General features: G+C 32.4%; 1 protein-coding gene across 1 annotated transcript; it reads left to right on the forward strand.

Moving 5' to 3' along the window:
- Positions 1-8092: 8092 nt before the first annotated feature.
- LOC117915526 (subtilisin-like protease SBT5.3) lies at positions 8093-12247 on the forward strand. Its single transcript, XM_034831091.1, has 11 exons — positions 8093-8421; positions 8517-8608; positions 8739-8836; positions 8924-9076; positions 9208-9319; positions 9487-10024; positions 10103-10197; positions 10486-10725; positions 10891-11005; positions 11153-11357; positions 11476-12247. The coding sequence occupies exons 1-11, from the start codon at positions 8344-8346 to the stop codon at positions 12018-12020; spliced, it is 2271 nt and encodes a 756-aa protein (XP_034686982.1). The 5' UTR covers positions 8093-8343; the 3' UTR covers positions 12021-12247.
- The last annotated feature ends 2384 nt before the right edge of the window (positions 12248-14631 follow it).

Genomic DNA, 14631 nt, shown 5'->3' on the forward strand with positions numbered 1-14631 from the left:
TGCTATTGTAACCTTTCCCTACCAAACACTACACTCTGTTTTCTTGGCTTAGCCAGTAGCCAGTAGCCAGTAGCCAGTAGCAAATCTGTGTGCTTAAAGGTCTATGCCTCTTTTCCACAAATAGAACAACCATAACGCCCAATCGTCATGGCGGTTTCATCAAATAAATAACTTTGAAAATATTCTTAGAAAGGGATGGGCTATGGCGCAGGCCGACAGCTATGGTTGTGCACAACAGCTTGTTGCCATAAAAAGCCAAAAAGATTATGTGAAAAATAAAATAAAAATAAAACAAAACGAGAGGCATGGCGGCTCTAGCTAACAACAGTGCCCATGGGTTTCAATGGTTCTGCTCAGTCATGGTCCACTCATTTACGCAGCGGCCCCCACACCAACAATGATAAGAAGAGAATTCCGATTTGAAGACGATAGGGGGAAAATGCGGATTTTTGGGATGAAGTTGGTGGGTTTGAATTATGGTTTGTCTTAGAGTACCAAGGGTAAATCATTTTATAACAAACCAGTTGAGTTTCATATCGGTAAGTCAAGGTTTAGTAGTTCAGCTTATATGCACTTAGACACACTCCCCTTAATAACTGATTTTCAAGGGCAAGTTTTATCCAATGTGTACGTAATAATGATTGGTATTAAAGTAGACACCGCATAAGAAGGGCCCTCATCCCAGAGAGGGGGTAGATTAAGGGAGGGCTACTACCAAGCCATCTACCAAATTTGCAAAGTCACTTAGCCTTTCATATAAGGAAAATTCTACAATACCGACTAGGGTACTGTACTGAAACTTTTTTCATCCGTTGGATGTCCAAGATTAGATCTTGGCCATCCATTTTAATTTTTTTTTAAAAAAAACAAGATAACTTGTTAAGGGAGTAACTGGTTCTCCCATTCTCTCTTCTTCATTTGCCTTTCTTCCTTCGTTCTTTCTCCCTCATGACTTCATTTTGTCCACTTTCTTCCATTTTTTCTCATCAGATTCATCGTCATAACTGTCATGGAAGATATCAAAAACCTTCGAGCACATCTCACCATGTCGGAGTCGTTTGATCCATTCTTTGGCAAGAAAGAGTTGTTCCAATAGTTCACGCTCGCCTCGCTCTCAACCCAAATCCTTGTCGTCTTCAACCACTTTCATCATCCAACTCCAGAGTTGATCAAACAAGAAAAATAATTATTTTTTTATGTTTTGTTTTGATTTGTTTATGAATGAATTTTTTTTTCATACTTTTAAACAATTTAGAATTCGTTGTGTTCGGAGATTATTGGGCTCTATTTTTATGGTTATTGGTTTTTTCGGTCTTGATTTTATGGTTATGGTGGGGCAACAGTTTAATGCATAGAGTCTATAAAAAAAAATATAGTTCAATGTATAGAAGACCAACATGATATTCATTTTTCAAGATGAAATGATGATATGAGAAAAATGGGTTTCAAGATGGGTATTTTTGGTTGCAGAGATGATACGATGACCCAAAAAACTAGCAGTGTGTATCAGTTGATTGCATGCACTCAACCACTTCATTACCAGTTGACCTATATGAAATGAATCCTATCTTTTTGCAAACTTGCAGTGCCTAATGGTTGAGAAATTTTGTCTACCAGTTGAGGAAATTCCTCTATTGGTTGAGAAAATTCCTCTACCGGATAAGGAAATTCCTTTACCGGCAAACACTAGTGGTTCTGCACTTACATAGATAGGAAATTAAGGGAATAAAGGGAAATCATGAGTCCAAATTAAAATTTTCCTATTAAGAACTGTAATTCAAAATTCACATAATTGAATAAATTTTACGGTATCTTCCATTAATTATATCCACATGCGCAACTATAGTTTGAAATTAAATGAATCAATTAATCATTTTATATGAATTAAATAGAAAATAGGGAATATTGAACAAAATTTAGATTCCCCATTAAATAGTTATAACTAATTATTTATATTCAAATATGAGACTATAGTTTGAAATTCAGATAAATCAATCAATTTACCACTTTTAAATAATTAAATTCAAACTAGGGGATATTGAATTACATTTCAATTTCTCATTTACCATCTATACCTTTTAAATTATACTCAAATGTGTCACTATGGTTCCGAATTCAGACTAATAAATCAATTTACCACTTTTAATCCATTAAATTCAAACTAGGGGATATTGAATTACATTTCAATTTCTCATTTACCACTTATAGATTTTTAATTATATTCAAATGTGTTACTATCGTTTCGAATTCAGATTAATAAATCAATTTACCACTTTTAATCCATTAAATTCAAATTAGGGGATATTGAATTATATTTCAATTTCTCATTTACCACCTATAGATTTTTAATTATATTCAAATGTGTGACTATGGTTCCTAATTCAAACTAATAAATCAATTTACCACTTTTAATCCATTAAATTCAAACTAGGGGATATTGAATTACATTTTAATTTCTCATTTACCACTTATAGATTTTTAATTATATTCAAATGTGTTACTATCGTTTCGAATTCAGATTAATAAATCAATTTACCACTTTTAATCCATTAAATTCAAATTAGGGGATATTGAATTATATTTCAATTTCCCATTTACCACCTATAGATTTTTAATTATATTCAAATGTGTGACTATGGTTCCTAATTCAAACTAATAAATCAATTTACCACTTTTAATCCATTAAATTCAAACTACGAGATATTGAATTACATTTCAATTTCTCATTTACCACTTATAGATTTTTAATTATATTCAAATGTGTTACTATCGTTTTGAATTCAGATTAATAAATCAATTTACCACTTTTAATCCATTAAATTCAAATTAGGGGATATTGAATTATATTTCAATTTCCCATTTACCACCTATAAATTTTTAATTATATTCAAATGTGTGACTATGGTTCCTAATTCAAACTAATAAATCAATTTACCACTTTTAATCCATTAAATTCAAACTAGTGGATATTGAATTACATTTTAATTTCTCATTTACCACTTATAGATTTTTAATTATATTCAAATGTGTTACTATCGTTTCGAATTCAGATTAATAAATCAATTAACCACTTTTAATCCATTAAATTCAAATTAGGGGATATTGAATTATATTTCAATTTCCCATTTACCACCTATAGATTTTTAATTATATTCAAATGTGTGACTATGGTTCCTAATTCAAACTAATAAATCAATTTACCACTTTTAATCCATTAAATTCAAACTAGGGGATATTGAATTACATTTTAATTTCTCATTTACCACTTATAGATTTTTAATTATATTCAAATGTGTTACTATCATTCCAAATTCATACTAACTAGAGCACAAACCCAAATGACATCAAAAGGAAAATGGTGTACCGATCGACCACCATATCAAGCGGTCGTATTTTTTTGGAACCGGTAGACATTGGCCATTTTGGTGCTTACTCATAAAAAATGGCAGTGTCTGCCGGTTGAGAAAATTGGTAAACCGGTTGTAGTTACCTAGTTGACTATTTCATAAATAATCAAGTAAGATGTGAAATTGTTAGCTTAATGCTTAGATTGTTCTCCACTTGTTAGAAAGTAGCTTTTTTGGCCATGTAGAACTAAGTTTAGTAATGGATACTGGCCATGATGATGGGCGTTGCTGTAATTTTGTGGTTTTAACTTATGGATTAAAAGTAATTTTTTTTTATTGATCTTTTTTATGTTGTGAAATTGGTTCTCTCAACCTTGAATTTTGAGCCAATGTAGGTTCTCTCTACAAGATGTATTTAGGAAGAAGGACACATGGTCATGTAAGCCTTTATCTACCTTTTTTTTTTGCTTTCCTTATTTATCTATTCAATTATTTGCTTTCTATTGCTAGTTCATTGGCCAGCTATGTAGCAATCGGGTGCGTATAGGATGTTTCAGAATGGTAGAATTTTCAATACAGATACAACTAAAACAACACTCATTTAGTGTTGCATAACAAGGTTACAGTTACTTGCTCGGCTGTGGAAGCCATATATTTCCTAACCATTCATTTGTAAGCATAAATAATTTTGTGTAAGCTATATCTTCTTGCTTTTTAATATATTACTTATATACCGATCAAAAATAAAATGAAAAATTGTGTATGATGCAATTTGTAATAGGAAAGAAAGAATTTATTTTTCTCTACTCTATTGAGCATTATTTACTTTTTTTTCCCCTCATTTATGTGCTGATAAAGTTTGAAGTCATAGTCTCATCATCTCATAAGAGGTGTTCAAATGAGGCTCGAAAAAATCGAACTTAAAAAGTACATGAAAATTAGGAATCCTCACATTCTTCGTACCCTTTCCATTCTCCACTTTTTTGAACTTTTTAAAAATTTTGGGGACTTCATATGGCTTGGATATTGTTTAAATAGGTTCATTACACTTAGGAAGTGGTCAAATGATTTCTGGAAAAATCGAAATCTAAAAATACTAAAAAATTAGTAAGGGTACGAAAAATGTGAGGAACTTCGTACCCTTCCATTTCTCCACTTCTTTGATGCTTAAATTTTTTTTTTTTTTTTTGGACTTCATATGGCTTGGATATTGTTTGAATGAGCTCATTACACTCAAGGGTGTTCAAATGATGCCCGGAAAAATCATACTTCAAAAATACTAAAAAATTAACAAGGGTACGAAGGATGTGAGTCCTCAGATTCTTCGTGCCCTCCCCATTCTCCATTTTTTTGAACTTTTTAAAATTTTTTGTGACTTCATATGACTTGGATATTGTTTAAATAGGTTCATTACACTTAAGAGATGTTCAAATGATGCCCGTAAAAATCATACTTCAAAAATACTAAAAAATTAGCAAGGGTGCGAAGAATGTAAAGAATCTTCACATTCTTCATACCCTCCCCATTCTCCACTTCTTTGAACTTTTTAAAAATTTTGGGGACTTCATATGACTTGAATATTGTTTAAATAAGTTCATTACACTTAGGAGGTGATCGAATGATTTTCAAAAAAATCAAAATCCAAAAATACTAAAAAATTAACATGGATACGAAGAATATGATAAATCCTTACATTCTTCGTACCCTCTCCATTCTCCACTTCTTTGAACTTTTCAAAAATTTTTGTGACTTCATATGACTTGGATATTGTTTAAATAAGTTCATTATACTTAGGAGTTGTTTAAATTATACCCGAAAAAAATCAAAATCCAAAAATACTATAAAATTAGCAAGGGTACGAAGAATGTGAGAAATCGTCACATTCTTCGTACCCTTCCAATTCTTCACTTCTTTGAATTTAAAAAAAAAAAAAATTGGGGATTTCATATGGCTTTAATATTGTTTAAATAGATTAATTACACTTAGAGGATATTTAATGGATGAAAAAAAATAATCATAATCCAAAAATACTAAATAATTAGTATGAGGATATGAATTTGAGGATTCTCTATTCTCTACTTTTTTAAACTTTTAAAAGTTTTTGAAAAATCAAAATGATAAAAATATTAGCGATGAGTGTGAAATTCCATATTGTTACTAATTATATTTATTTTTTGTATTTTCAATATTTTGAACCAATATTTTATGTAATTAAATCTAAATTATAATAATTATTTTATTAATACAATTTCAATTGAGTACATAACTATCTTAATGTTTGAGTAATGTATACTTATTTAAATTTATTTCATTTTTTTTTTATAGAAGTCTAATTACACTTGCAATTCATTGAAATTATTCAATTATTTTATTTTTTTACTTCTTAAACCAATTATATTGTTTTTTGCATTTTCAATATTCATCCAATTTTTTCCACAAATAATTTCAATTCAAAATTAAATAAATTAACTAACTCTCAATTTATACATTTTCTTATCAATTTATTTTTTTACAATATTTAGTTTTTTTTTTTTTCCTTCACCTCCTCGGTTTATCACTTTATATTACAAAATAAAATAAATTTTAATTTCTTTTTGTAGAAAATTTGTATTTTTTAAAATTATTCAATATTTTTCGATTTTTATAAAAGAATTCATCATATTATATAATTGGATGTTGTAAAGAATTAAAATGTTTATGTTGCAATGGATTTTTTTTTTTTTTTGTATGGGAGTTGACCGGTTAATAACCCACATAGCAAGTTTTTTTTTTTTTCATTCACAAACCTAACATGTGGCAAAATGCCATTGGTGGAAGATTGGAGGTATGGTACCGAAAAGGATATATGGTTACCCAAGCATGATCCTTGGTACTCATATATCCTTTTCGGTACCATACCTCCAATCTTCCACCAATGACATTTTGCCACATGTTAGGTTTGGGAATAAAAAAATAACTTGCTTAACAAGTTATCTTGTTTTTTTAAAAAAATTAAAATGGATGGTCAAGATCTAATCTTGGACATCCAACGGATGAAAAAAGTTTCGATACAGTATCCCAATCGGTATTGTAGAATTTTCCAGGTACCAAAGCATGACCCTTCATATAAAACTGTCTAGGATGTTGGTTTCAAGAGCACGGTGGATTGTATCAACGAGTTCCACATTGCTAAGTTAAGGCTTAGTAGTTGAACTAGCACCCTCCCGTGATAGCCGGTTTTCAAGTATGAGTTCTACCTATGTAACACATTTCCACCTAACAAATCCATCTTGGGAGCTTAATCTTTGGGATATTGTGGTCCAACGTGAAAATAATGTGGCAAACTTTTTCAATCTTCTTTCCAAAAGGATACATTGAAAGAGATTTATCCTTTATTAAATTTATAACCTTTTATTAGATAATAAAAAATTATTTTAGACATATGTTAAAATGAACTTTAACAAAAAGCAAATAAGAAGGTTGTAGGAAAGAAAAATAAAATATAGTTTCAATCTTTTACAACATTATTAGCTTGTTTGATAAAAAATAAATTATTTAATATAAATTTTTATCTACTAACTGGTCTATTTATATAACTGAAAGGTCATATGAAATATTGTTTAAATTGTCATTTTGATGAGATATGTTCTTATGATTATTCAAAACGTGAGCACCATGAAATAAAAAATCTGTTATGATAATTTGTTAGGATATGAAAACTTGTAGATGATCATAAACATCTAGTTTTTTAATGTAAATGATTAACTTAAATGTCGATATAAATATCTTCTTAACTTTCTATAAAAAAAGGAGACCTACTAATGAAATAAATACAGTATTTTCCAAAATCAACTTTAATAAAAGTAGATAAAAAATTTACAAGAAAGAAAAATAAATTATAATTTTCAATCTCGTACAACACTATTAGCTTGTTAAATGAAAAATAAAGTTTAAAAAAAATATGAATTTTAAAAATATTTTATTATATTTCATTTTTTGTATCTTTTTCATTACAACCAAAAAAATAAAATAATTAATAATTTTTAAATTTTAAACTATAAAAAATGTGTCTCATGAGTTAATTTTTTTATAAAAAAAATTATAAAATATTAAATTATAGTACTTTACTCATTATATTATTTAAATAATTAGTTTTCTTATATGAAATAATATAATTTTAATCTTTTTGAGTTAAAAATGATGAATTTTCAAATATTTTCATCTTATTATTACACCTTATTTCTATTTTAACTTATTAACTTACTTATTCATTCTTATTATATTAGGCTAATTTCATTAAAACCCTGGACATTGGTTTTAAATTTCGTAAATTAGTATCCCTATAAATTTATTTTTTTTTATCAAATTTATTTTTTAGAGATACTTTAAGTGAAAATATTTTAAATATGTGTTTAACAATTATCTAAAAACTAAATTTTATTCTTTAAAAATTTAAATTTATATATAAAATACATTTATTGGGTGTTACCTAGAGAAATTTGAAATCATTGATGATTTTGTGTATTTATACTAAACTTCAAAGGTCTCAATGAAATTAACGCTATTATATATAGACCCTATTTTAATTAAGGAGTTATCTGATGGCAACATTTGAGAATGACAGCGCAACGAAGCTCCAAGTCATCATAAAAAATCATCCATGATCCAACCACAATGGTCCACCAAATAGAATAAGTATATCCAATAAGACAAACACAAAAACTCATCTTCAACACCCTCCAATCATGTCCATGGCTTAAGCATACCAATTCTGACACGCTGAAACCAACAGAAGGGCCGGCTTAGACGACTTCCAAATGACTAGAAACAGTCTGTTTTAACACTTCTAGATTTACACAGAATCTCTTCACCATATGTGCCTCTTCATGCAATTGAAACCAGGACATATATGAAGCCGGCCTTTCTTTGTAGTGACAGTTTATATAAGGCCATCACCCAACTCAAAACTCTCCAAAGTTACTCTTTCTCCTAATTGGGTAGCTTTGCTTCATTCATCATGATGGTTTCCTTAGTCTTCAATCTTCTCTTCTTGTTTAGTTTTGCTTTCTTGCAGGGAGCCATTGCTGATAGAAAGGTATAAAAAGAGTGATTGCTGTTATGTAGAGAAGTATGAGGATAATGGGGGGCTAATTTGAGTATAATCTCGTTTTTTTTTTGTGATTTTTGCAGCATTACATTGTTTATATGGGGGATCACTCGTACCCGGATTCGGAATCTGTGGTTGCAGCTAACCATGAGATGCTTGCTTCAGTTACTGGAAGGTAAGGGACCATGATCCCTAAAAAGAATAGGCTACTGGTTTTCTATGTCCTGACCTGATTTTGACAGTGTGGATTGTTACATTTGATCTGTTTTTCTACGATTCTAAATGTTGTGGTGGATTGTTTTCAGTGTTCATAGGGCACAGGCAGTGGCACTTCACCATTACAGTAAAAGCTTTAGAGGGTTCTCAGCCATGCTTACACCAGAGCAAGCTCAAAAACTTGCAGGTGTGCCTTTTTCCATATTATAAAACATTGTGCATCATTCAAAACATTCTGACTTGCTGAATTCCTTTTGATTTTCTTGTGTTGCAGAGAGCGATTCAGTAATTTCAGTGTTCAGGAGCAGGATGAACCGAGTCCATACAACTCATTCTTGGGATTTTCTGGGAATAGACTCTATTCCCCAGTATAACCAACTGCCAACGGACTCAAACTCTAACGTTATTATTGGTGTCATTGACACAGGTAACTACCACCATTACAGCATTTGGACCAGAATGAATAAAAAGAAAAGGGGGAAAACAAAAAAGCGGCAGTACCTCCATCCCCGCCACCGCACCATAATCCTATCGTTTTCTTTCATATTTATCTTACAGGAGTTTGGCCAGAGTCAGAGAGCTTCAATGATGAAGGATTAGGCCATGTGCCAAAGAAATTCAAGGGAGAATGTGCCAATGGTGAAAATTTTACATCAGCCAACTGCAACAGGTGTTTCTTTAAAGCATGTAAAAACCATTTTCTTTCCAATCATAATCAGTTATTAGGTCTTTCTTCTGTTGAACCATTCAGTAGTAATGGTGTGAATGTATGAAGCTAATCTATGGTATTGTATTGTAAAGGCAAACTTAAATTTAATTCAAGAATGGCATTTGCAGGAAAATTGTAGGTGCTCGATTCTACCTGAAAGGCTTTGAAGCTGAGAATGGCCCCCTTGAATCCATTGGCGGTGTTTTCTTCCGATCACCACGAGACAGCGATGGCCATGGCACCCACACAGCCTCAACGATTGCAGGATCAGAGGTAGCTAATGCCAGCTTATTTGGGATGGCCAGAGGCACTGCAAGAGGCGGTGCACCAGGTGCTAGACTTGCCATCTACAAGGCTTGTTGGTTTAACCTCTGCAGTGATGCTGACATTCTTTCTGCTGTGGATGATGCTATTCATGATGGTGTTGATATTCTCTCACTTTCCCTTGGCCCTGACCCTCCCCAGCCTATTTACTTCGAAGATGCAGTCTCTGTTGGATCTTTCCATGCATTCCAAAATGGAATCCTTGTTTCTGCTTCAGCAGGAAACTCTGCTTTCCCAAAAACTGCCAGCAATGTTGCTCCTTGGATCTTGACTGTTGCTGCAAGCACTATAGACAGAGATTTCAACACATACATACATCTTGGAAATTCAAAAATATTAAAGGTAATATCTGCAAATATGCTTTTGCACACACCTCTGGAGAAACCAGAGAGTAACTAAGATGGGGATTCTTATTTTCAGGGTTTCTCCTTAAACCCTCTTGAGATGAAAACCTTTTATGGTTTAATAGCTGGGAGTGCAGCCGCTGCCCCTGGAGTTCCTTCAAAGAATGCCAGGTATCTTTTACTTTTCATGGGAAAACTCCAAATGATGCATCACCAAGTAGTTTTCTTATTTCTAAATTCATTTCCAAATCCAAGCTAATGAATTACATCCAAGAGGAAAATTTCAAGAATCCCATACCAGAAATGACTTGCAATTTGGTGTCCATGATCAGACATAAGGGCATTGGCTTTGGGTATACCATCTGTTTGAGTCCATAATGAACAATTAGACCTAGCACCTGCACCTAATGCCACCAGTTCTAAAAGTTTTTGTTTCTTTCCTTTTCTCTTCTCTTCTAGTTTTTGCAAGAACAATACTCTAGATCCAACGATGATAAAAGGAAAGATTGTGGTGTGCATGATCGAGGTAATAAATGAAAACCGGAGAGGGAAAAGTGAGTTTGTGAAGCAAGGTGGTGGTGTGGGGATGATACTGATTGATCAATTTGCCAAAGGTGTTGGTTTTCAATTTGCAATCCCAGGTGCCCTCATGGTTCCAGAAGAGGCAAAAGAGCTTCAAGCATACATGGCAACAGAAAAGTAAGTTCCAAAGCTCAATTTACTCTCAAATTTGTTACTTGAGCAAATGCTCTGAGAAACATAATATGAATGAAACCAAAGATGAAGATGAAAAGAAATTCGTACTTTCATATTTAAAAAAACAATATAGTTCTAACGTAGTTGCCAATTCTTCTTTTATTACAGGAATCCTGTTGCTACAATCTCCTTAACAATAACTGTTCTAAATATTAAACCTGCACCAAGGATGGCTGTATTCTCTTCCATGGGTCCAAACATTATAACTCCAGAGATTCTTAAAGTAGGTTCGATTAGAAAATCATAAATTTGCAACTACTTCTTTCCACAAATGCATCCAAAATACTCAAAAGAAATCCTATGCTACTGGCATATTTCTACTACAATTTTGTGATAAATTGTCTACCTCACAATGCAAATATCTATGCAGCCGGATATAACAGGACCTGGAGTGAATATTCTGGCAGCATGGTCTCCGGTAGCAACTGCAAGCACTGGGGATCGGTCAGTCGACTATAATATAGTCTCTGGAACGTCCATGTCTTGCCCACACATATCAGCAGTGGCAGCAATTTTGAAATCCTACAACCCTTCTTGGAGTTCAGCTGCAATAAAATCTGCAATGATGACAACAGGTTAGCTGTTTCTTGCAGGAAGATTTGAATTCTGATCATTATATTACATTCAACCATAATTCAACAGAATATCATTATTTTTCTGATCTTTTCTAACATCTATAACTTTACTGATCAGCTACTGTCCTAGATAACATGGAAAGCACCATCAGAAAAGATCCAGATGGCACCCCGACCACGCCTTTTGACTATGGATCTGGACACATAAACCTTGTTGCTGCATTGAATCCTGGACTAATATATGATTTTGGTTTCAATGATGTTATCAATTTTCTCTGCAGTACTGGTGCAAGCCCTGCACAACTCAAAAACCTCACAGAGAAGCATGTTTACTGCAAGAACCCTCCACCCTCTTACAACTTCAATTACCCTTCAATTGGTGTTTCCAACTTGAATGGAAGTTTATCTGTGCACCGAGTGGTTACCTATTGTGGTCATGGCCCCACAGTCTACTATGCATATGTAGATTACCCAGCTGGTGTTAAAGTTATAGTAACACCTAACAAGCTAAAATTTACAAAGGCTGGAGAGAAGATGTCTTTTAGGGTGGATCTCATGCCTTTCAAGAATAGTAATGGAAGCTTTGTTTTTGGGGCTTTGACATGGAGCAATGGCATCCATAAGGTCAGAAGTCCTATCGGTCTCAATGTCCTCTCTACGTAGGAATGAGTGTTCTACAGCATATGTATTTCAGAATGAGACCCTGAGGTCACTCTGGTGATAAGGAATTGAGGTGTGGGGACCAGCAGTTAATTCCAAGTGCGATTTCATGTTCAAACGGAAAAATGAATTTCAGATTTTGAGATGAATTCAAGTTTGCTTTTAACTTCTGGTCTATCTTCCTCCATAAAAATAAAACATTGTTCATTTGAATCAGAAACTCCACATCATCAACACAATCAGACATCTCTCATATCTTCCTTACAGATGCTAAAAACATCAGGATGAAACTATGGTCTCAAAGCCTCTCATATCCAAAATTAAGTTTAATATCCTAAATTAACATGCAAATACAACAGTGTGGTCATAATACTATTTAACTACATGAATAATAATCTGCAAATCACCCTTAATCTCCTACTTTAAAATGCCATTTCACAAGGCAACTAAAAGCCTATATCCCACAGTGCTGTATATTCAGCCACCAAAATAGAAATAGTTCCAAGAAAGTTAGTAAATGCAACTTTAATAACATCATTAATATCATGAATAACCCAACCAGAAGCACTACCATATGAATCCCTGGAACCATCAAAATTAAATTTGTAAGTAAACATGGATTAAGAAGTCCAGGCTATCCAATTATCAATCAATAAACCTGGATTAGTGCCAATAACAACCTCAAAAATAGAGGGATCAATCCTTTTACAACCGACCTGCTAACTTAAGCTTTATCTAATGATACTATTGTGTATACAGAACTGCAACAGGGTTAAGAGGAAAAATTAATTCAACCAATTATACCATGATCTTTTCATTAATCTAAACCTTTCGTTTGCTTCAAACACCTTCCATATGGGTTATGACTGGGACCATATCATTTTGCCTCTATTTGCTTACAATGCCTTGAGAAATTCCCAGAAGAGTATACATGTGCTGGGGGATGAAGAGAGACAAAAATAGCCAGCAGATCATGGGCTCTCTGTTAATATTGACTTTTTTTCCTTCTTTTTTTTTTTCTCAGCTAAAGGGTCATTGCCTGTGTCGGAAAGCTAGCCTGGGATGAAGGCCTCCAGAGAAGGATAGATGAATCAGACATCCTGTCAGCTGTGGAGCATGTTAGGAAAGGTCCAAAGGAAGATGAGGCCGACTTGAGTGCTGGGGACCTCATGAATGGATCTACCAAATTGTGAGATGAAGCACATTTACTGCCAGGTGAATGAGTATGCTGAATGGCTCACCCTATTCCTGAGTTGTCTGATTCTCGGACCCATCGTCCCCTCTTCAGGCCTGAGGCAGATTCTCAGGGAGACAGTGAGGGGCCTCCTCTTCTCATAAAATTCTATGGTAAGAACAAATGATGGTAAGTAATAAAACCTAACTACAGAATTTTATGATAGTTTTGATATTGTTTCCATATTTGTTTTGAACACAGATGTAAATATATGGTTTTGACATAATATGAAGTTGTCTTTTTTAGTTATATACCAAAACTTTGCCATTGTTAAGGTGAACTTGAAGTAGGTTAAATTTATGTATAATTATTTATGGTAACATTATATTATCGTTATTATTATTATTATTTTTAGTTATACTCAACTCTGAATCATTTGCAAATTACCCATAACATTAAATGAATTACAGTGTAACCAATCTTTTAGTGAATGAATATATATTTTTTTTGTTAAAAATAGTCGAGAGTTATAATACCAGAAATTATTTAACAATACCTTTCTTATTTGATTGAAGGGGGAAAAATCTTTTCATATCCATATTGGGCACAAAAAGACACCATGTTTTCTTATTATGTAGTATATATGTGATTTCAGGTTACAAGGTAAAACAAGCCGCCATTAGCCACACATAATACACAATTTCTACAATCAAGTACAAAGGGAAAAGATATTGGTGTGGACTATGATTCAATATATGACAAGTTTAAGGGTGTTATGGATGACAAGGAGGAAGTGAACCATGTCCCTATGGATGTGGACACTAGTAGAGAAGATATAACAAATATTGTGACTATAAAAAAACACATAATAGGGAAAAAGAAAGATTATGATTGCAACCTTGATTAGATTGTTGATACTGCCAAATTATATGGGAACCCAACAACTTTTCAATTTATGTATTTTCACACCAACTATCCTAGGTGAAGACGTGACTTGAAAAGGACTATGTTTCGTAGCATCCTTTCATGGATCCTACAAAGAGAAAGAAAATGGGAAAGGAGGAAAAAAACACAATCTCAATTTGATCTTTTGCATTCCATTCTCGAGGAAACAAGGGAGGTCATTCAAAAATGGATGAGTCGTGACTACAATTATAATTCATGATATACTAATCGAAATAGAAATTGAACTATGCATACAAATGAAATCGAACATACAAATGATCACTAATATGCAACAAAAATTAAAACTAAACTACTAATTTAAATTATTTAAATTTATTCAAATAATATTATTAAATAATATCAATTGAACTACAATTGTAATTTATAAGTAATTGAAACTGAACTATGTATGCAAATGAAATTAAACATTCAATTACTATAATTTAACTAAAATTAAACTAATAATTCAATTATTTAAATTTATCGAAATTGTAT

This window comes from Vitis riparia, chromosome 6, assembly GCF_004353265.1.
Source record: "Vitis riparia cultivar Riparia Gloire de Montpellier isolate 1030 chromosome 6, EGFV_Vit.rip_1.0, whole genome shotgun sequence".
Lineage (NCBI taxonomy): Eukaryota > Viridiplantae > Streptophyta > Magnoliopsida > Vitales > Vitaceae > Vitis > Vitis riparia.

Bases quoted from the DNA above. Each gene is read 5' to 3' on its own strand.
- LOC117915526 (XM_034831091.1), top strand. From the start codon at position 8,344: ATGATGGTTTCCTTAGTCTTCAATCTTCTCTTCTTGTTTAGTTTTGCT. The intron at 8,609-8,738 runs GTAAGGGACCAT...GATTGTTTTCAG, and splicing joins CTTGCTTCAGTTACTGGAAG to TGTTCATAGGGCACAGGCAG. The intron at 9,077-9,207 runs GTAACTACCACC...TTTATCTTACAG, and splicing joins TATTGGTGTCATTGACACAG to GAGTTTGGCCAGAGTCAGAG.